We start from the raw sequence: 24,713 nt of genomic DNA on the forward strand, positions 1-24,713 counted from the left end.
AACACATTTTCCTGACTGCCCTTTTGTTTCGCCTACAATAATTTCTTCCATCTACAACTGAGAACATTCCCTAAGGCTCAGACTTCAACTACTTCTATTCTTCTATTTACATATCTTAAAAAAAATCAATCTGAACAATTCTTTCTCTTACTCAAATACTTTCAGGGGTTGCCATTCCCAGTGTTTTGACCTTTTTCATTATCACCCCCACCACCACCACAAAGGTGTGTTTTTTAACCATTTCCCCCTCATCATCCCCCCCATGAAATTTTAATACCGTAGATACACTGTGTATCTATGTATGTGCTTTATTCATAAAAAGAGTAAGAGGTGTTTTTTGTTCCTCTCCCAAGTACCAATGGCGCCGTAACTAGTCAGCGGGACAATCCAGCTTCTTCAGGCGCTGACTCTAGCTTGCACCCCCATCCTTAGCTCCGATCACTCTATGCACTGCACTTTGTATTTCGGCAACTCCAGCCCTGTAGTCTCCTGCATATAGGCCCGTCCACCCAGAATGCCCCTCCCCATTCATTGACTCCCATTCTTAAAACTCAGTTGAGATATTACCTCTTCTTGGAAGCACCCATACCTTCCACAGAAATCCCTCCTCTATGTTCCTGTAATATCCAGGGAATATCTCTATTACTGCCTTTATGTCAATGAATGACAATTATCCATTTACAAATTTCTCTCTCTCCCAATAGGTCGTAATATCCTTTAAATTCCTATCATCCAGCACAGTGCCTGGGAAGTAAGTCCACACACAATAAATGAGTATTGTAAGAACAAGGGAAAATAATTTATCTTTAAATTTTTTTATTTAATGGTTTCAAAATTTAGTTTCAATTCTCCATCAAGACTCTCTGAGATGAGAGCGAGGGTGTATTATTTTTCACACTGTTTACTTAACTGTACGCTCCTTCAGGGCAACATCATGACTTAAACATCTCTGTATTCCAGTACCAAGAACAGTACAGATAATAGCAGAAGCTTGATAAAGGTTTGCAAAATTATTTATAGAACTAAATATCCTCATTAGTGTTTACAACAGTGTTGGTCAGTAGCAGGATGACAATAAAAATACACTGATTAGTGAGTTCCAACAACGTCAAAACCTTCTACTGTCTGATAGTAGACATGATTCAATTGGCCAAATTAATTCAAAACACAGATATGAAACTGGGTTTAGGTAAAGAGCACCAATCATGATCAACGTCAGACATCCCTCTACTCACACCATTACAATTGACTGTTCAATTTCAACTCAATTAGTTTCCTTAGAAGTCATCTTTTCCTAATGCCAGAGTGCCAGTATTTTTCCTAATGTGAGGTACCTTAAAACTACAGACAAGCGCTACAATGACTTGTCACACGCATATTGACAGTTGCCTCAGGCACTCTGTGTTGCCCCCAAGCAACTACAGGGTCAAACTGACAAGCTATATTGCGTCAGTGAAGAAATCATTGTTGATCTACACTAGATGACCCAATCAGCAAATAATTCACTGGAGTATTATGGATGCACAGGGAATTTTAAGTAAAACCCAACTATAACCTTATAATGAAAGAGCCTCTACCCAATGGCTTCTTTCTGTTTGGTTGGATGACAAATGGAAAAGTTTCTTTGCCCTTGACAATTTCCACCAGAGATCTCAAATCAGCATATTAAGGAACCATATAGTATATAAACAGTAGATTCTTGAACTGCTAGGACATACATCAACAAATCTAATAAAAATCACCAAGAATGGCCACTCCACAATATAGAAAGTCAGTGAAAACGCTAATGCTCCAAGTTGTGAAGATAATGAAATATTCCAGTACTCCACTAGAGAATGGCCTTATATCAAGGAACATTTCTATAGTTGTCCATGTCTTGAGGATAAAACCCCAGAACTTAGATTCAAACATATATTCAGTTAATGCATTTTGCAAATATTCTTTTCCTAGCATAGCATATTGAAAGGGAACCCTATCTGCCCTTATTTCTTTTTCAGGACATGCACCAGTGGTACTAATTGATGGCTAAAAAAGCTCCATGTAATTCTCAGGCACATTGTTGTTTTAGCTTGTTTGAAAAGGCAATTCTTTCTGAAATGTTTTTTTTTTTAATAAAAAATATTTGTTTTTCTTCTTCTAAGTTGATATTCAATAGCATAACATGAAATTTATCCCCAAGAATAAAACGCATTTCTTTTGTTGTGGTTTTGTTTCATTTTTGGTTTTTGAATATAATTTGGGTAATCTTGACAGGAGCCTAAGTACAAAATGACTTCCAGTATTATGAAGTGTACACTTTTGAGAGTTGGAGGAAACTGACTACATGAGAGAGAGGTTTCAGGACTGCTAAACCTAGGCAATTTTGACATTGGCAACTAAGTTTCTGTCACCAAGAAACCTGCTCAATATCATTAGATTGTTTACTTTCATTCTCTAACTCTCTTTGCTTTCTTGACCATAAACCTGAAGTTTCTAAAAGTACATTTGTTTGTAGTTAAAATTAACAATATAGATTTCCACATTTCTAGTTTCACACGAATGCTCTGTTATGTCTAGAAGAGCAATCATTTCCTTTTTACGGTGCAGGCTCTGCCTCTTCAAAGCTCTTTTCACATAGCAGATACCCCCACCCCCCAAGAATCCAGCTGTAGCTGTTAATCTTGGCCAATAGAGAAACTTCCCAATACTACAAATTCTTAACCTGCAAACTACAAAACACAGTTAATAACAATACACTTTAGTATACTACACTTTCTGATGCAACTAACTCCAGGATTTTCCCCAAACATATCCCAAAAGCATTCCCCTTTTTTCCAAATTTTAGTTTGCTATTTGAGGAATAAGAGGACCAGAGAAAACATCAGAAAAAAAATGATGCCTCTAATTTTCGTAAGATGAGCAAGCTAAACAATCTCTGTCGTGCATAAGAATTTACACTGAATAATTTTTCATTAAATCACACATTTCCCCACCTCACTGGGATCTTGTTTAGCAATTCACACTTTTTCATCCAAACACAAGTAAAATAAATTTCCAGTACAGCTGAACTTTGACAATAAGGATTTCTCTCACTTGTTACATTCTGAGAAGAAAAAAATTTCCTTCCCAGTACGTAAATCCGTAATACTTTCTAAAACAGTGTAGATGACCTGACTAGAACACCTACCAGGTAGGTCCACACAAACACGTGTATTATACATTTTTTTATGTGTTTGTTTTTCACTTGAGAGACTAGGACAGAATATTTTTTCCCCGACTCTAAATTCAACCTTCCTTATCTCCCTGGCATATAGCACAACTAAGTGGACACTATGATATTTAAAGTCATGCCTCCAAAAATAGTCTGCATGTTGATTTCACCTGGTAAATCTGACTATATATGAAATCACTTCTATACACATTAATACAACAGTTTGATTTTCTACCAAAAATACAATATACTACAAATACTACTACAATACAAAATACTACAATACTACAATTCTACCAATAACTACAATAAAAACAGCTAACGTTTATTGAGTAAATACTGTGTGCTAGACAGTGTACCCATTGGTTCACAAGGATTACCTCCTTTAATCCTCATGCCAATCCTATGAGATAGGTATTATCAGACTCCTCACTTTATAGAAGAGGAATAGAGAGGTTAAACAATTTATCAAGATCACACATATAGTAAATAAGTATCACTACAGTGATGCTTAAGTTGTGAAAGACTTAAATGAAACTAACCTGCTGAAGTTTTTAGAATAAAATTCAAAGTTCTCCAATTTGGGAATATAAAGGCACCAGACCAACTTTCAGGATCTTTATCTTTCAATGAATCAGGTAAGTAAAAAACCAAAACACTAATTTTATAAAGTAGAAGCTTTTCCAAAACTCACTTTTATCAAGGTGGCAATATGTGCCATTAATTCAATCTATATTTCAGGTTAACAATGTCAAAACTGCCTGGGTTTAGCAGTCCTCAAACCTCTCTTATGTGGTCAACTTCCTCCAACTCTCGAAAGTATACACTTCATAAGACCCTGAAGCCTTATACTGTAATACTCTGTCCCAGAGTTGTCACATTTTTAAGCACAACATACTCACTTTCCTCTAGCAAAGATGAATTACAGACAAAAAGGTATTTATAATATGCTCACCAAATGACTGAGGTTTCTGTTTGTGGGTTGTTTTGTGTTTTGGTTTTGCATTATGAAAATGACCATGTGGGCATTTGGAAACCTTAACAATCTGATAAAGAAGGTCAAATTATATATGATGCTCTGATAATCCATCAACAATATTCTATCATTGGCAATGAGTGTATTTTAGGCTACCCCATGATTATATTACCAGGTAAATCGGAACCCTTTCTAGGAGATAAAAAAAACAGCAGACAGTTGTTAATGAAACCTTAATTGAACTGTCAAAGCACCATCTTTACCAGCAAGCTAATAGGTAATTCACTACTTTTACACAACTGCCCGATACTAATAAGTTATTCCACTAGTTTAATTCAGCAGAGAGAGAAATCAAGCCTGGTAGACTAAATTGCTCTGTGATGAATCGGAATGGTAAAATGCTACATCACTTCTACAAATATCTCCTTGTCTACATGGAGGAACAACAGTATTCCTCAAGATTACATGCAACGTTTTTTGCCATCAGTGCCACTGGGTGCATGTACATAAAAAGACATGAGAGCAGAGATAGTTTCCTATGCTATGCCGAAGAAAAACACTTGCAAAATGCATTAAATATATTTGAATCTAAGTGACTCTTACAATGTCCAAATAGGGATATGAATAGGTATATGGTGCTTTGAATCAAATGACGCATCATTGGAAGAATATTTTTATGTTCCTTTTTAATCATTTTAGAAAATAATTGTTTCTACTGGGTGCTTCCTAAATTAAAAAGAAAAATTCTGGTAGAGTTAGTTAAAGGGTAAAAAAATATCACTTAATATCTTTAGTTTGGGTTTCAGAATACAAGTGCAATTCACACTGGTTTGGTGTTCAAATCTCTAGTTTTAATAATCTTAATCAGGTCACACAGCAGTTATATTCCAAATACAATAAGCAATTCAGACAGCAAGTCATCAATATGTAAATATAAAAATAGAAAAGCATTTGCATACTAAAACACACACCTGGAACTCTTCCCTTTTTTTCATACCAAATTGTACTTCACCTGTAACAGCTGATAAAAACAATGCAGCTAACTAGAAAAATCTGGCTAAAGAACAAAGAAGGACCTGACCAGATCAAAGTAACCAAGCAGCAAAGATGCCACAGCACTGTGCTAAGTGCTGTGGAGAAAAAGTAGTACTCTAGCAGACCTTACCCTCAAGGGGCTTACAAATGAAGTCAGTGAAATAGGCAAACACAAAACTGGTGTATTACAATAGAAGATAGTGCTCAGAAGGAGGTATTTCAAGTACACGGAACGAACTCCATAGGTGGTAGAAGGGGGCAATCAGTGAATCTAGAGTGAATTCAAATCAAACACATTCGGATTTTCATGTATCACTAATTCAGAATACCCACTACCAGAACGTTCACTGTCGGAGATATTTCAGCACTCCAGTTCCTCACCTCCCTCCCCTTTAAAAATAAAAACTTTTCCCTTAGCACCAACTTGAAGTTAAGACTTCCACAAATCACATCACCAATGGATAGAAATATAGGTAACACCTTCATAATCAAGAATGCTGCAACCTATTTTCCCTTCAGTATCTCTAGTTCTTAGCATTGTACACAAAGTACTAAAATGAAAGAGCATCCAGGTCTCAGAAAATCCACATACATTCTCAGTAAATCAGTGATAAATTGTAAAGCAAGGAACAAAATTTTTCCTGTCCACTCTCACCCCACCCTCATCGCCCTCCCCCAAGCTTTGAAATCCTCAAGGGTCAGGCAGGAGATGGAAGTTCACAGTTCAATCCCTGAGGATAGGCTATGGAAGGAAGGAGAGAAAGGCAAGAACAGGCAGGTCCCTGAGCAGAGTGACTAAAGAGGCACCAATACCGGCTATCCTCTTTCCCACCAACAATCCCACTCACCTTGGAGAAGGGAGCAGCAACCTCCTGAAAGAGCTAGCTGGGCAAACACTGGACTCTACCAGTTTAAAAAAAAAAATCAGATCACTTAGTAGCCTAGATTGTAAAATCTGAAATGTATATAAAGATGGTCAAACGTAATGCAAAAATGATACTCATCGCTGATAGCCTGAAAAACAGTGACGAAAGGAAACATTTACCAGGCTAGTTCCAAAGAGTTCGTTCTTTTTCCTGTGGTGATGGGGGCTTTTCTAGACTTTAACAAGAATCTATTTTTGAACACACTCAAAACACCAATTCATCTAGCCACACCAGGATACTTAATCTGGTGTGGGAATCTTGGGGGAAAAACTCAGTTCACTCTAGTTTTGACAGGAATAGAATCCTACGATGATAAATACATTTTATTATACACTACTACTCTTCCTATGAAGGGTAAATAGACAAAATGTTGCATTTAAGAAGCTCTTAGACTTTTAAAAATATCATAGCATTAGTAAAGGTAGAGGAATTTCATGTTTAAAAAGTACTAATACACTTCCTACTACAGCAACCAAGGGATATCAGGAACTAAAGAGGCACTAAATGACACTAAAACATTCCACCAAATGTGGGCCACTGCATAGCTACAGTCTACTGACCTCATTTGTGGTACTCATGTGTGATGCTATATTTAATGCATTCTTATCAAAAGGCTAAAGCTACATACTTCCCAATTGTAACTTTATAATTTACAAGAAACCACTCAACAAATTACTTAACTGGTTCAACTATGAACCCTATCTTCTTTCTGAGGATAAAGATCACAAATTAAGGACTGAAAAGACAGAAAGGACAGCCAAGGAGTTGTGCAAAGTACATCCCCATGGCAAGATGAAGGAAAGGAAGTGAGTTTGGGTCAGTTGTGACATTTGCTGCAACTGGGCAGCTGATTCAAACTAAATCATACAGGAGAGATGACCAAGGTCTTTGCAGCAATAGGCGTTTCACACCTTCAACTACTGATCCCACATTTAGTGGCTTGCTTAGGTTCTAAACAAAAAGTTCGGGTAGACAGCAGACTTCACGCATGTTACTCATCAGAGGGTTCTCCACCAAAATTTGCCGGGACTCCAAAGCATAAGGCTACATCGCCAGTGCCCTCTCCCGCGTAAGGGAGCGTGTCTTCCTACAGTGCAGTGGAGAAGCTTGCTCCACTTTGGTCACCATGGAGCAAACCACGAGATGACTCACCCAATCACCACCACGAGAGGACACCATGAGAAGCTGTGTCTTTCTTCTGATACTCACCAGACAACACCAAAGGCTCCATATCCAATAGGTCTATCCGGCTCAACATCCAGCTGCTGTTGTGGATGATGCGAGTGCTGATGATGGTGCGCCTTAACTGTGGCAGCTGCGGCAGCCTGTACCTGAGCTGGGGCTGCTGCAGCTGGTCCAGGAGCCTGACCCGGTGCCGGTGATGGGAAATATGGCTGTTGTTGCCCAGGGTTTAACATGGCTGCAGCTGCGGCCGCTGCTGCGGCTGCCGCAGCTGCCGAAGAAGTGTGCTGCTGTACCGGGTGTACAGCCGCAGCCGACCCCGGGTGAAGGTGGTGTTGCGGGTGGTGGTGGTGGTGAAGGTGAGGAGGAGGGAGGTGTGGAAGGTGGTGGTGATGGTGGTGGTGGTGACCTGCTGCTGCTGCTGCAGATGTACCGCCATTGTAAGCCGCCATCATGTTTGCGTTGGCTCTTGCGCCACAAAGAGACATTCAAAAAAAAAAAAAATGCTCTTTGATTGGAAAGCAAACTGGGTCAAGCTGTCATTTGGCCATTTAAAAATGAAGGAAAAAAACCACTCGCTCCACCTCCCAAAACATGGAGCGTCACTGGCCTTATGTCTTCATCAGTCAATCCAAGCGCGGAAGAGGATCTCGGTGTTGAAATTTGGGGTGAGCGTGTGTGTGGAAGGGTGTGGGTTACCAAAAAACAAACAAAAAACCAAAAAAAAAAAAAAGAAAAAGAAAACGAAAAAGAAAAAAGGAAAAGGGAAAAGGGACCCCCTGCCCCCCAGGTTCCCTGCCACAAGTGGGTACTAAAACTCCATCCTTAATTTGGGGGCGGTTCCAATTTCGAATGTGGGAATAAAGGCCAAACGTCCGGACCCCCCGACCGCCACGCACGCAAAGGATCAGGTAACACACCGCCCTGGGGATCTCCTAAGAGGCTTGACTCATCGACCCCGTCCATTCCCACATCCTTTTCTAAACCCTACCCCCTCCTCAAAAATACAATTTAAAAAAAAACTCCAACCACCCCAAATTCAAGAGCGGAGGGGAAATTTCCAGGGAAATCGGCTCCCCGCCCCCTCGGACTCTCGGGCCTCCCTACATCTCCCCCTGCTCCTCGTCGGGTGGACCTGATCGGACTGGGGGTACCAAACTTTCCCGAACAGAAAAGAGCCAGGGAAGGAGGCAGCAGGGACAGAGGGAGCCGGGGCGGCGGCAGGGCAGGGCAGGGAGGAGACAGAGGACCGGGGCAAAGTGAAGGTAAGGAGGTGCCGAGGAATGAAAGAGAGGTGGGCAGCCCTCGGACGCTCCGACAGAGGGAACCGCCCCGGGAGGAGGTTGGGGTCCCGGGGCCAAAGAATGGCAGCCCCCGGGAGGCGGGCGGGGTGCAGTCGGAAGCGGGCTGACTCCTACCCCCGCCGCCGCCGGCTGCTTCTGCTGGAAGGGTTGGGGGGGAGAGCGGGTGGGTCCCCCCGCACGACGGCCCCCGCAGGGCTCAAGGCTGCTCCGTCTCCCCCCCTCCCCCCCACCCGGCTTCCGTCCCCGCGGCCGCTTTCTCCTCAGTCGCTGCGGCCGCTTTCTCCTCAGCCGCCGCCTCCTCAGCCGCCGGTACCGCCGCGGCCGGACTCACCTCCCCTAGCAAAGCCGGATAGAGCGGAGCCAGCGGCGGACACGCGCAACCAGCCGCCAAGGCCCCGCCCCCGCCTCACACTGACCGGCTGCCCTAGCCAATCCACGCCCACCTGTCCGCGTCCGCCTCCAATCCAGGGCCGGGAGCTTCAGACAGGCGCACTGTTCGGCCAGTGGCAACAAGGTGTAGGTCTCCTGGGGAAATCCCGCCCCCGATCCAGGATGGGCAGGTAGAAAGACCAATCAAAAGGCAGAGTTTGGCCTGACCGACAAGGCTAAACGCGAATTAAAAACCAAAGATCTCCGTGACATTTTCTGTCGCCTCTCTCCTCTTTTCTTTTTTCTTCTTTTATTTTTTTGGCAGGCGCAGGAAGCTGCGTGCTGATCCCGCCTGCAAGAGCTGGAAGAGAGGGTGGAATGAAAGAACCAATAATGAGCTGGGGACCACAAACAGAGCAACCAATCCTTGGCTTGAAGATGAAATGGGCTGGGACTGGAGCCAGATAGACACTTGATTTGACAAATGGAAGAAAAGATTGACCTCAGTCCCACCTTTCACATCTCCTATAGGTCCGGATTGTGGAGAATTCGCTGTCATATCAGCGACGACCTCTTCAGGGGGCGGGCCTAAGTGGAAGGGGTGTGGTCTAAAGAAAAGGGGGCGGGACCAAGACAAAAAAGGCGGAGTCTAAATCTGCGCTAGTCCATTGATGGGAACCCTCTACCGTAGTATCCCTTTTAAAGGCGTAAGTGTGGAGAAACAGGGGGGAGCAAAGAGGGATGTCGAGCTACAGAAACGCAAGGTCCAAGGTTACTCAACCCGCAGTCACAGGAGAAACTCAGTAGATTGACAGTTCATAGCCTATGGCTGGTCCTCCATGGCTAATCCTGAGCTTGACACAAAGAAGCATTATCTCCAGCATTCACAACTCCACCCTCCATGGACAGGAAGGCTATCGATACAAATACAAATTAAAACAACAAAAATAATAAACTTAACAACAAATGTCGTAATTTTCTCCTATGTTTTCCAAGTCAATAATTTCTAGTCATTGAATCTTACTAAAATAACATCTTTCTTTCACTTTCACATAACCTTATCTGAATTTTCTTTTAAAATATGAAATAATAAGCTTACAGAACCTTATTTTAATAAAAGTGTGCACCCAGAACCCTGGAGATCATCTTTGATTCTTGTTTTGCCTGCTCACTCCTCCCCTTCTAATCAACCATCGATTTTTAAATACTTTTAAACACTTCTACACGCCCTTCCTCCCACCCCTATCCACCACAGTATTACCCACATTTTCACCACTAGCATCTTGAAGGCATCTTCCTGCCTACAGGCTAGCTCTCCTCTAATCCGTCCTCCATTGAGAGGATAGCAATCTTTTAAAACTACAAGTCTAACATGTCCCTACCCTTGATGAAAGTCAGTAAGTGTAAATGGCCCAGCACTATCTGGTTCCCACTTTCTTCAAGGGCCTTATCTATCAGCTCCACCTTTTTTACTGCAGACATTCTAAACTTCTTTAAATCCCTCAAAGTTTGTTGCTTCCAAGCTTCATGCATATCTTCAGTTCAAGACACTCCCCACTAACCTCCACTCCTCTAACTTATCATTCAGGTCTTCACATATGAGTGTAAGTCTCATTTTTTTTTTTTCCTGGAAAGCTTTCCCCAACCCTGTTGCAGAGTATGTGTCTCTGTTATAAAGCTCCATGGCACTGCCTCCCTCATAGCACTGAGAACTCTATTTTTTAATTGTTTACTGAATTTTCATCAGGACAGAAAGCTTGCCTGTCCCACTCAATGTTGTATGCCTGTTTCCTAAGGCAGTGTCTGAAAGATGAAGAAACAACAATATTTGCATGAGTTATTGAGTGCAGGAGAAGTGGGAACCAATCTAAGCTAGGCTGTTTACTAGTTCTGACTTAGGTAATTTAACTAACCTGAATCTCAGTTGCCTCAGCTGAAAATGAAGATGATGTGTGTCAAGTTGAGATGTTAAATTAGGTGATATATTTTAAAGTTCTTGGCAAACGGTAAAAGTTAGTATATCTTCACTCCGTCTCCCTAGTCCCATCCTCACATAGTATTTGGGATGCCTTTCCAATTTTCCAATGCATATGAGTCTCCTCCAAAGTGTAGTTTCCTAGAAGCATCTTAGAAATGCAAAGTCTCAGGTCTACTGAATCAGAATGTCTTGGCAGTGGGGGCAGGAATCTGTTTATCAAACCATCCAGGTGATTTTTACACGTGCTAACGTTTGAGAAAGCACTGACCAGAGGGAAGAGGCTGAGTCTTCTTAAACGTTTACCTTTCAGCACCTAGTATAGTATCTGGCTCCTAGAAAGTACTCCATACGTGTGAAATAAATACATGCAATCCACCAGAAAATGTTTGCTCTTAAGAGCTATTTATTTCTGCCACAAACATTTATTGAACATGAACTGTATCTAGGTATGGTGCTAGGTTCAAAAGTGGAGGAGGGGGATACTTGAATTAATGTCTCTGCCCTTCAGGGGCTCGAAGTATGGTATAAGAATTTCCAAACTGGTGTGTGTACACTCCAGGTAGTGCAAAGGGAACTAGGAATAGGCTCCAGGAGGGAATTAGTATAATAAATGCTGCTTATTTTTTATTTCATCTTTTTAAAATGTCCATTTTGTGAATGTTACATAATGTGCATAATATACAGAGTAGTGTACATGTATATAATCTTTAAATACATAAGTTGGGATTCATAACACTCCAAAATTATCAAAAAATATTAAGAAATCACTGGTCTAGTGACCATTTAATGTTCATAGTTTAGATCAGTCCTGTCCGACAGAAATATAACGAGAGGCACTATGAAATTTTAAATGTTCAAGTACTCATATTAAAAAATTAAAAGAAACAGAATTATTTTTAATATATTTTATTTAACCCAATATATACAAAATATTTTCATTTTTAACATGTAATTAATGTAAACGTTGTATATATATATACTTTTTCCCCCGTCTTCCACCTCCCCCGCCCCCCTGGTTCAAGCCATTGTTTCTCAGTCTAGTTGTGTAGGACACAGCTCCCTGGCCCATGCTGGTGTTATGAGCCTTGCGCTCCCCCCTGACTGAGGCAGTCAGTTGCTGATAGTCGGTCGGCTGCTCACAACAGCTCATGGCAGCTCATGCTGGCTGCCGGCCACCCACGCTGGCCACCAGCTGCTCCTGACAGCACACAGTAGCTCAGCTCCAGGGAGTTCCACTGTTCACAATCTTCGCTGTAGAGAACGCTGCTCACTGGCCCATGTGGGAATCGAACCTGCGACCTCGGCGTTAGGAGCACGGCGCTCTAACCACCTGAGCCACCAGGCCGGCCCTGTATACATATTTTGATAGTAGGTCTTCGAAATCCGAAATCTGATGTATCTTTTGCATCTACAGTACATCTCAGTTGGATTAAAACATCAATTTCCTCAGTCGCGCTAGTCATATTTCATGTGCTCATTAGCTTCATGGGACTAATGGCTGCCATATTAGATAGCATAGATCTAGAACATGGGTGTGAATCTCTGCTCTGCCCCTTCCTAGCCCCTAAAAATCACCTGGATGGCTTGATAAACTTGGGCAAGTTGCTTAACTTGTCTTAGTCTGAATTTCCTTGTCCATAAAATAGAGAGGATCCCTAACTTCTCCAGTGGTGGTAATGATTCAAATAGACAGCTGTAGAAAGCACAGAGCTCATCAAGGCCTGCCTGGCTCATCAGAGATAGTAAGTGGGGTGGTTATTATTAGTATTACAATCAAAGGCAGTGTGTCCTGCAGTGTCAGATGAGAAATACACTTTGGGCACTTCTCAGCTCATGTCCCCAGCATTCCATCCACGTGGGGCTGGCCTGACAGCCACCCAATTCCCCTCAAACACATCACCAGACAGCACAGTATCCGGCCCTTTCCATTCTGTTCCATTTTCAGGAGCTAAACATGATGAACAAGAAGTCGGAAATTAGTCAGCAGGATAGCACTTAGAGCCTAAAAAAAGCAAGAAGGACATCAGAATGCATAAGCAGGAATAGAATGTGCAGGAAGTGGGAGGTGATCTTCCCATTTTTCCAAGAACTGGCTCCCTCTGGAGTTGCCAGGGGAGACTTTGTAGAACCTGGGCCAGGCCAGGGGAATTAAAAGGAAACCAAGAGAGCAACTCACATTCAACAGTGTTGGTTGCTCAGTGACTGTCACATGACAAATCATCACTACATTCCATTTTGCAAATGAAGAAACAGATTCAGGAAGGCAAAGTAACTTGAACCTCACAAACCCAGGGAGTGGCCAGCTCTGCAGTACATAGTCTTACTACTGCACCATACAGCTGGAGGGAATGGCCAAGGAAATAATGCTATGGAGTCAGGGAAGAGTAGGTAGAAAATTCTTCCACTTTTAAGCCTGACAATCAAGGAATTCCCTCACTGGATCCATGATACCTTTTCAAAAATTTTTTCCAAATCCTCAGTGGCAGGCAGTAGGACCAACCTCTGACCTTTTAGCACACACACCCTCCTGGGTCATGCTTCCTCCATGTCCAGACTCCTCTCTGTAGGCCTGGAATTCCTTTTACCTAAGTTCTACTCACTTTTCAAGGCTCTGCTCCTGGAAACTCAGATCTTTCGTGAAGCCTTTCTCTGATACTAGGCCCTCTGGATGTCTGCTTCCCCTGAAGAACTTAGACATTCAAATGTCTTCAATTGAAAGGGGATACTATGAAAAATTTCCTAGCTGTGTGAATTTTTATTATTATTATTTTTTAATTTATTGGGGTGGCAATTGTTAGTGAAATTGCATAGATTTCAGGTGTACAATTCTGTATTACATCATCTATAAATCCCATTGTGTGTTCACCACCCAGAGTCAGTTCTCTTTCCATCACCATATATTTGATCCTCCTTACCCTCATCTCCCTCCCCCCACACCCCTTACCCTCTGGTAATCACTAAACTATAGTCTGTGTCTATGAGTTTTTGTTTCTCATTTGTTTGTCTTGTTCTTTTGTTGTTTTTAGTTTATATACCACATATCAGTGAAGTCATAGGGTTCTCCGCTTTTTCTGTCTGACTTATTTCGCTTAGCATTATTCTCTCAACATCCATCCATGTTGTCACAAATGTTTCTATATCATCTTTTCTTACCGCCGAATAGTATTCCATTGTGTATATATACCACAACTTCTTTATCCATTCATCTATCGAAGGACATTTTGGTTGTTTCCATGTCTTGGCCACCGTAAACAAAGCTGCAATGAACATTGGAGCACACGTATCTTTATGGATAAATGTTTTCAGATTTTTTGGGTAGATACCCAGGAGAGGGATTGCTGGGTCATATGGTAATTCTATTCGTAATTTTTTGAGGAACCTCCACACTGCCTTCCATAATGGCTGCACCAATCTGCATTCCCACCAACAGTGTATGAGGGTTCCTTTTTCTCCACAGCCTCTTCAACACTTGTTACTATTTGTCTTGTTGATGATAGCCATTCTGACTGGGGTGAGGTGATATCTCATTGTGGTTTTTATTTACATTTCTCTGATGATCAGTGATGTTGAGCATTTTTTCATATGTCAGCTGTGTGAATTTGGGCACTTAACACTTTTGAGCTTTAGTTTCTTCAACTATGAAAGGGGGTTAATAATACCTATTCTGAAGTAGAATGTAATATCTACTTTGACGGGATATTGGCAGGATTAAATAGGGTCATATATTAATATATGAAATACCTAGGACAGGGCCTGACACAGAGTAGCCACTCAATACAGATAGCTTCCTTCCCCACTTCTTTGTATTATTTACTGATCAATTTGTGTTTTTTTCCCCCTGAGGTGTCTCCATTTCTAGTGCTCTTCTGTTTGGGGAGTTGGGTGGGGGGATAAGATGTGATACTTAAATCTTAATAAATTGTAAATTTATTCTCTTACTTACCCCCCATTTATTTTCTAGTGCCACTCTAGGCCCTCTATCCTCTATTGGTTTTGTGACAGGGTTTAAAGCTGTCAGTGCCAAAGTAAACCTGGAGGCTTGATAAAACAGAGTGTGAGCAAGTGTAGGGATAGAGCCCCGCAGAACAGTTTCCAGGCTCTCAGACTCACGTGGAAAGGTGCTGGCCCGGTTATTAGACGGTCATCAGCTGTAATCAGATGGCCATCTGCTGTGGCTGGGTGGCCATCAGTTGTTACCAGTTAGCCATTAGCCACTAATATAACTACCGTGTCAATGATAGGGGGTTGGTTGGTTGGTTGGCAAAGAAGCAGATGGCGGATTGCGGATTGTGTGGCAATCAATTGTGTGGAGATACCTCCTGTATCTCCAACCCAGCCGCCAGCAAGAATATAGTGGTGTGACTCCCCTATTCGTGGCTCCGTTGGTGTCCCTTTTTGGCCTCACCATATCCTGTGTTCCGTGTGGGGAGCAGGACCAGAGATCCTGCGTGACAGCAAGGCTGCAAACCTTTGAACATTTGGTAGTGTTGTGGGACAAAGGACGTATCCACAAACAGCTATATGGAGGCGTAACAAGGGATGGGAAGACAAACAGGACAGTGGAAGAATCAGTTTGGGGGAAATAAAATATCAGGAGTCAAGAGAACTAAGATAGAGATGAAACATGGTAACAAGCCGGGGACTGGGCAAGGCCAGACAAACCCAAGTTCATGTGTTGCCCAGGCCTTCTGCTGAGGACTTGAGCCTTCTTTCTCCAGAGCTGGACCTCCACCCAACTCACGAACAGCCTGAGCCCCCATGAGTGCTCTCTTTGCATGTACTGTCTGAGTTCACTTTGTCCTCATCTCATACCCCTCTCCATCTTTCAGCTCAAAACCCTAGGACCAAACCTTAGCCCGGACGCACATCCTTGGCCATGAGAGTCAGGCAATAGCCAACACTTTCCCTTTCCCAGGTTAATCAGTGATGAACATTTTACCTTAAGTGCGTTTTTTAAAAAGTTTTAATATATATAACAAAGTGTTATGCTTAACATTTGTAGGTGCCCTTTATTACTTTGACATCTTAAATCAATAAATGCAAGTATAACTCACATGCACTGAACATACAGTAGAATAAGGGATGTTTCATAATGCTATATGGGGAATGTCCTATGGATCCATTTTCATAATGCTTGGAATCCAGATATTTTTCACTAACGGCAATAATGAGCCTTGCACAAAACTTCAGCTATCTACCCCCAACATATCAAATTACAGAGCTCAGCCTCCAGAACAGAATAAAGGTTGTTCTCCCTGAAAGACCTCAGAGACAGTGGTCCCAGATAAGAAAGAGAGCTGCAGCCTTTGGTTGGAGCCTTTGGTTGCAGCCATTCCTAGAGTTAGCAGGTGGAACCAAGTTCTCTAAGATCACGCTGAGCACTATGTAGGCAAAGACTGAGACTGGTTCCCCAATCTTTGCTGCACATCGGAATCACCCGCAGATCTTTAAAAAACCACTGATGCCTGTCTTCAGTGGTGTGCTGGTGAATGAATGAATGCTCAACAAACAGCTTTTTAGAAAGAAAGAAAAAGCCTGATTTGTAGCCTATTTCTGTGGCGTAAAAACTTCCACCATGATTGGTTTCAAGCATGACTTACTTCACTGAAGGTGGCGGTGGGAGGAAATAGACAATCCTGTTTCCCTGAAAATAAGACCTAGCCGGACCATCAGCTCTAATGCATCTTTTGGAGCAAAAATTAATATAAGACCCATTCTTATTTTACTATAATATATAATATAATATAATATAATATAATATAATATAATATAATATAATATAACATATATAATATAATACCCGGTTTTATTTTACTATAAGACCGGCTATAATATAATATAATATAATATAATACAATATAATACCGGGTCTTATATTAATTTTTGCTCCAAAAGATGCATTAGAGCTGATGATCCAGTTAGGTCTTATTTTCGGGGAAATACGGTAGTATTAATAGGACAAGGGTCTTAAGGTCTGGGTCGTTCTTACTAAATGCTATTCTTTGGTAAATGTTAAAATGTGGCATAGTATTTCGCAGATGCAGCTGTAAACAGGATGAGCTTGACAGGAACCAAGCCTGATAAGTGTAGCCAACTGCAAAGAAGAAATCAATGTGTAATTAACCAAATAGTGTATATAAACAATGGCTAAACCTCCCTTCCGAGAGACAGAGGTTTGCATGTGAATCCACTGTCTCCTTTACTTGCTGCAACTAAATAAAACTACCTAACAACCACATCTTGAATAGAACACCCCAAGTGGCGAACCCCTTGAGTTTGGTAACAATGGGGTCTTCCAACCCAGGTGGCAGCTGATCACTGCCTGGTGCCCACCCAATTTATTGGTATGGGGTCTGATCTGTACGTTAGAATTTTTAAACGCTTCCCAGTAGATTCCAATGTGCAGCAAAGCTTGGAACCACTGGATTAAGGGGCCGCATAATCAAGACTCAGAAGCAAGAAGCAGATCACCTGATAGCCTTTCAGTGACAAATATAACAAACAGGCAGCTAGTTTGTAATACTCGCCTCCTCCCCTCCATACAAGTTCTCATGCTAGGCAAGCCTCTATGGAAAACGAAGGCAGCAGAAGGTTGTTGCGTGAGCATGGTCTCAGAGCATGGGGTGGGTGGGAATGGGGGCGTGGAGAGGAGGCTGCTGGATGATCTGAAGAGTCAAGGGCATTGTGCCAATGTAACTGTCTGACTGGAAATTCCTGGTGGTTCTGGAAACACTGATAAATTTCTGCTCCAATACACCCCTCCAGGAATGTCATGACCCTTCTACTAAAACCACCTTTATTCTGACTGAGTGGCAAGCACTTGATTTGCTTCATTTTAATCGTTATACCTTCAGCTGTGCTGATTGAACCCTAGTCATTTTGGCTGAAGTCTACCTAAATTTCCACAAGGGAGGTGGTGGGCCGTGCCTCCTGCAACTAGCAACGGGCAACTGGAGCTGAGTTGCGCTCTCCACAACTAAGACTGAAAGGACAACAACTTGACTTGGAAAAAAGTCCTGGAAGTACACACTGTTTTCCAATAAAGTTCTGTTCCCCTTTAAAAAAAAAAGGTGTTGGTCACATAGGAAGGTAAAGGTTTCATTGATAGATGACAACTCAGTGGATCACAGGAACATATGGCATCCAGTCAGGTGCTTCCCTCTCTTGACTGCAGATTCCATAATTATTCCCAGGCTAAGACTTTCTGGGATTAACAGGTTGTCCTACCCACTACAAAACAAATGCAATGTTCCAAATTATACCTAATTATATCATGTTCACTGCTTTTAATAGTATATCCAGAAAGAATGATTCACAAGTCTTGGCTCCAATTCAAATGTACAGAGAAACTTATTGTTAGTTCATACACGTGTCTTCTTAGCTCTGGAATTCTTCAGTTCTGAACACAGCAGGAGTCAAGGATACCAGGGCAAAAAGTGTAAAAATGATGTTATAAGTCTCAGAGCAGTGATTCCAAATGCCAGCTCCAGAGCAAGTGCCTGATAAAGTGTTTCACACAGACCTCTGTAGAGCAAGAAATATGAGAATGATTTGTGAGTTCTTCATAAAGCTAAATGTATTGTTCCTTATTCTGAGATTCTATTTTTCCTACCTTTTTGGTATGAAAATGTTTCTTTATTATTAGTTCATGATGATGATTATTTATTATCTGTATTTGGTAAAATAAGTTAGCAAACTTATCTAAATCTACCACACACCACCAATTAAAAAATAATAATAACAAGTCACTAGCCTGAGACATAGTAGAGTATATTTTCCAGGAGAACCACAGTATGCCTAGATTTGTGCCGTGGTAACAGATTCTTCATCACCGTTATTACTTAGGGCAACTATGGACTTGCTTGGAGTCACTTCGGAATTCCAACCTCTATCCTCTAACCAAGGAGTGTTGTCCCCAGTGGCAGAACCCCGAGGGATTGACGCAGAGGGCCTGTGATTCTCTAGTAGATTGAGGTGAGCCTCACCTGATCTGAGAAAAGTATAGTTGTCAATTTTGTAACTAAACGGGGATGTATTGACAAGTTGAAAAAGATACAGAGATGGGTAAACACCAAGATAAAGCGCCCATGTCAACATGTTGAATATTTGGGGGGATCCCAGCAAGCTTGGTGCAGGGCATGGAGACAGAATCATAAACTAAGAGAAGCTCAGCCAACTTGGCTGAAGTTTAACCTCAGAAGCTTCTGTTTCCATAGCTGCTAAGTGGAAATGATCACCCCGTCTCGTCTGTCTGGAGTGTTTGCTTGTGGATTGAATGATAATGGATAGGAGAGTGCTTTGCAAACTACAGTGTCCCAGACAAATTTAAGAAATGACTCTTTTTTACTTTGTTGACAATTGAGAAGGTAATATCTCTAGACACATGACATAGCTCCAGGCGATCTCTTCACTGAGAAGAGATGATGGAAATGTACACGGCCTGTAGGCTAAACACTGTCAGAACATGTTATCACCAAACGAATCTGAACAATCATGTTTTTTTACGTCATGTTCTCAAACCTAGGCACTAGGTAGAGAGGCTCAGCTCTGGAGAAATGCTGGATGCAAAGCAGGGTCTGAGGTTCCCAAAAGGATAGCCAGGGCCTGTGTGAGCTGTTCATGCCTCCATATTCGGGGCAAACTGCTCTGACTATACTTGGGCTGCAATGATGTACTGGTGTAAATTCAGAAGATGGTTCTGAATTTGAAGACCTATCCTAGCATGAACATATTTTTCAAACAGCAATAAATTATTTTAATTGCCCTAAAGTCCATGCTGTTAGAATATATTCAGATCACAGTCAATTCCTTAATAATAACAATTATCAATTGTTAAATACTACCTATGCAGGGGTACTATTTTAGGTGCTTTAATATATTACCTCATTTAATCCTCCCAACAACCCTATGAGGAGGTACTATCATTGTCTCCATTTTTTTAAGATGAGGAAACTCAAACATAGAGAATTAAGTACCTTATCCAAGGTCATGCTGACAAGTGACGGAGATTGGATTGGGACTAGGAAGTTTCATCCCAGGTTTAACCAGTACTGCTCCTCTATTTTTATTAAACACATGCTGTATTTCAGGCATGGATCAGTAAGCTATAGGGATTAATAAAATCAAATCTATGCCTTTGAAAAATAACCAAGTGGAGAAGAGCAGGGCACACATAATTATAACACAACATAGTAAGTACTACACTAGACACACTTATCCTTCTACCTCTGATATATTTTCCTCCAAAACATCCCTTATCACCATTTAACAAACTACATATTTACTTATTTATTTATTATGTCTCCCTCTACAAGAACTATCAACTTCATGAAGGCAGGATTTTCATTTTGTTCATTGGGCTATAGCCCAGTATCTAGAGGAGCGCCTGGCAAGAAAATATATTTAGAAGCTCCCTTCAAGGCACAGGAATGGAAATTACATAAAAATGAACAAGAAAAAAAATGAACAAGAGGTGTCAAAATATAATATGATTCTTGCTCGGCCATCTGGACTGAGAAGATCTTTGTGAAATGGAGTGTGATGAAAAGCTTCAGGGAAGAGAAAGGACATCAGCTAGAACTTAGGCAGTAAAGTTGCCCTTTAAATATTCTGGAGTTATTTTATGTGTATATTCACATACACTCCAGTCCTCTCCCACTGCCCTCGTCCCCTTCCATCATATTGAGCAGGTTGGCTTTGTCCACAAATTGATACGTCTTCATGTAACTGTTCCCCTTCCTAGAGGGCCCTCAAGCTGTACCCCCCCACTCTCACCTCTCTTCTGCTTTACAATCTCAGTTTTATCCTTCAAAACTCATATCAGCTGTCACTTCCTCACTGAGATAACCCACCTTCCTCATTGAGATAACCCACAGCACCCTCTACAATTATTCAAGACTAGAATCATGGTTTTGTCTCTGGCCTTCCATTGTCCATGTCTTATTCAGCCTGTATTTCCAGAACCAAACACTGTGCCTGGCGTCAGAATGATACTTGTGGAATGTTTTTGAGTGGCTAATGAAAAAAATTAATCACTCTCTCTCTCTCTCTCTCTCTCTCTGTCTCTCTCTCTGTCTTTTTAGACACACACAAACACACACACACACACACACACACACACACACACCCTCATTACACGGACTATATCCTTTAATTCCAGTACCCCTTTCACTAAGCTTATGAAAGTGCTCCACATGGAAATTGATCAATAAATTTTGAATAAAAACAACCATAAAAATATAAAGGGTAATACCATGGGAATACTTGTACTGCTTGTACTTGTAAAACATGTTACAAATCTATACAAAGCTACAAAGTAAAATAGCGTGCTAATTGTGCAAGAATGAACAGGCAAATCAATGAAACAGAACAGAAAGCCCCTAACAAATAAAAGCATGTGTAAGTATTATTTTATAAAGTTGGCATTTTCCAATTAATTAGGAAACAACGGATCTTTCAGAAAATGCTGGGACAAATTAGTTAAAGATCTGGGGTGAAAAGAAACATAAATCCCTGTATCATATGACTCACTAAAATAAAGATGAATTCAATAATAATTCATATTTTGTTTACTATGTGCCAGACCTGATGCCAAATATGTCAGCAAGAATTAACTAATTTGACATCATGATAATTCTATGAGGTTGGTACTATTCATTTTATTTCTGTTTTCAGACGAGTAAACTGAGGCTCAAAGAGTAAGTTGATCACGTTCTTATAGTTAATAAGGGGGGGAACTGGTATTCAAACCCAGGACCAGTTAACTCTTACTCTTATAGCTCTTACTCGTATAGCTCTTACTCTTAACTGCTACACTTTAGTACCTCTCACTAAAGAAGTTTAAACACTTGAACCACAGAAGAATTGCCACTAAAAGAAAATATTTAGGTGTCATATTTCCTTAGCCTCCTTGGGTCTATGTCGTTACTCAGACTTTTCTTGTTTTTGATGACCTTGAAGGTTTTGAGGGGGTACTGTTAAACTATTTGTAGAATGTCCCTCAATTTGTGTTTACCTGGTATTTTTCTCCTGGTTAGACTGGGACTTTATGGGTTAGACTGGTTAGACTTTATGGGTTTTTGGTAAAGTGTAATTCTCATGATCTCATATCAAGGGCATATGCTAACAAGATGACATATTGCTATTGATGTTGACCTTGGTCACCTGGCTGAAATAGTATTTGCTAGATTTCTCCATTGTAAAGTTACTCCCCCTTCCCCTCCTCCCATACTGTACTCTTTGAGAGCAAATCACCAAGCAGAGCCCACACTCAGCGTGGAAGGACATTTTCTGCATCCTTTTGATGTAGCTTCCTGCCTTCCTTAGCAAGGCACCCTCACCTCACAACAGCATCTGCTTTTGGACCCTCTATTCTGAGACAGATCATGGTGGGTTGGCTGCCAGAATTTTTTAGGAGGGTGCTACTTAAAAGTCTTTACAAAGCATACTCAGATGTAGAGGGCTTTACTGACCCCTCTGAGATTAATACTGGGTGAGAGGTCACCAGTAGCCAGAATTCCAGGGCTTGCTGATGACCTTTCCCCATTCTAGATCCAGCTCTTCCCATCTAAGTCCATATCCCCTGTCTTGTGTTTCACCTCCACCAATACCTCTATAGTAGGGCTCAGTAAATGTTTATTGACTAATGGATTGGTTTTTTTAACTTGAAGGTACTCATTTGCCCAATTGTAAGGTTCTCCAAGGTTTTATTTATGCTGGTACAAGTCAGCATTTTTTTAAATGACATTGATATATATTCACTTAAGTAAATTAATGTACCCATCTCAGCTGTTCTCTTTGGCTATGTGGACAGGTTCACATTCCAAAGCAAGTGACCCTCATACTGAAATAAAATTAAAAAGATGGTTCAGGCTTTATGCTGATACATTTGTTGTGAGCATTAGAAAAGATGACATAAAGCATTTTACACAGTACCTGACACATAGCTTGCACTCAATAAATATTAGCCATTGTGATTGAGAAGTACCAGATTTTAATTTTTCTTGGCATTTGTTAAGTTATGCCACTGTGCTGGCCGTTGCATGGATGGAAAGATAAAGAGAGAGGAAGGCGATGGAGTGAGAGCCATTCATGATTCATGAAATTATGAATAGAAGAATCTCACTTCTTACAAAAATAGAAAAAGTACTAAAAATGCAGCAATAAGTAAAGTATTAGCATGTGCATCTGGAAGTACTGTTATAAACCAGGTGTATAAAAAAGACCACCTGGACCTGAACTTGTATTTTATTTATTACCTGTGATTTTATTTATTAAAAAATATTTAATGATACTCTAAGTGCCACGTATTGTATTAGGCATTGTGTATATAACTGTGAATAAGAAATATTTGATTCTCACCCTCATATCTACTGTTTAGTATTAACTGAGACAGCAGTTAATAAAGAAGTAAACAAATGAATATGTAATTACAAATTGTGATAAATACTACTCATGTCTAATAGACAACTCAAACTCAGCTTATCCAAATGAAATTCTTTGTTGTTTCTTTGCACCTTGTCCCGTGTTCTCCATCTCTGTAAATGGTACCACCAATCACCAGTTTCTTAGATCAAAAACCCTGAAGTGATCCTTGACTCAGCTTTTTTTAATATCCCAGCCAATCCTATCTTTTTACTTTATCTTTAAAATGTATCCTGAATGTAACCTCTTTTTGCCATTCCCAAGATTATCCTATTGCCCATCATCTCCCACCAGGAATATACAATATATCTCCCTACTTCCACCCTTCCTTCTGTAAGTTCTATTCTTTACACAGCAGCAAGAATAGTCATCTTACTTATGACTTAAAGTGGTTATTTTAGCATATCCCCCAAATATAATACCTAGGAATAAACGTAGCCAAGGAGGTGAAAGATTTGCACGCTGAAAACTACAGAAAACCGGTGAAAAAAATTAAGTAAGGCTTAAATAAATGGGAAATCATCCCATGTTCATGGATTAGAGACTTAATATTGTCAAGATGGCAATACTACCCAAGTGATCTACACATTCAATATAATCTCTATCATAATTCCAATGACCTTTTATGCAGAAATGGAAAAGCCAATCTTTACATTCATATGGAATTCATATGGAATTGAAAAGGCCTTTGAATAGCTAAAACAATATAGATAAAGAAGAAGAAAGTTGGAAAACTTACACTTCCCAATTTAAAAACTTACTACAAAGGCAGAGTAATCAAAACAATATCGTGCTGACATAAGGATAGACATATAGACCAGTGAAAGACAATTGAGTGTCCAGAAATAAACCCATTTATCACTAGCTGATTTTTTGGTAAGGGTACCAAGTCCATCCAATAAGTAAAAAATAGTTTCTTCAACAAATGGTGCCAGGAAAACTAGATAACTACATGCAAAAATGAAGTTGGATCCCTACCTCACACCATCAAAAATTAACTCAAAATGGATAAATTACCTAAATATAAGAGCTAAAGTCATAAAATTCTTAGAAGAAAACGGGTAAATCTTCCTGATCTTGGATTTGGCAATAGATTTTTAGATGTAACACACAAGCATTAGCAACAAAAGAAAAAATAGATAAAACTTTGTCAAGATAAAATCTTTTGTGCGTTAAAGGACATTATTAAGAAAGTGAAAAGACAACCTACAGAATGGGTGAAGATATTTGGAAATTATATATCTGATAAGGGTCTAGCTTCCATAATGTATAAAGAACGTTTACAGCTCAACAACAGAAAGACAAACCCAAGTTAAAAATGTGCAAAAGA

At 40.7% G+C, this 24,713-nt stretch overlaps 1 protein-coding gene across 1 annotated transcript in view; it reads right to left on the reverse strand.

Annotated features, from left to right (window-relative positions):
• Positions 1-8,350, reverse strand: part of NLK (nemo like kinase) — a 142,771-nt gene extending 134,421 nt beyond the window's left edge. The window contains exon 1 of the mRNA XM_081028362.1: positions 7,337-8,350. Coding sequence (XP_080884488.1) covers positions 7,337-7,797 — 461 coding nt within the window. The 5' untranslated portion in view covers positions 7,798-8,350. The remainder of the gene's footprint in view (positions 1-7,336) is intronic.
• Between the last annotated feature and the right edge of the window lie 16,363 nt (positions 8,351-24,713).

Source organism: Rhinolophus hipposideros, assembly GCF_964194185.1.
Source record: "Rhinolophus hipposideros genome assembly, chromosome: 20".
NCBI classification, from domain to species: Eukaryota; Metazoa; Chordata; class Mammalia; order Chiroptera; family Rhinolophidae; genus Rhinolophus; species Rhinolophus hipposideros.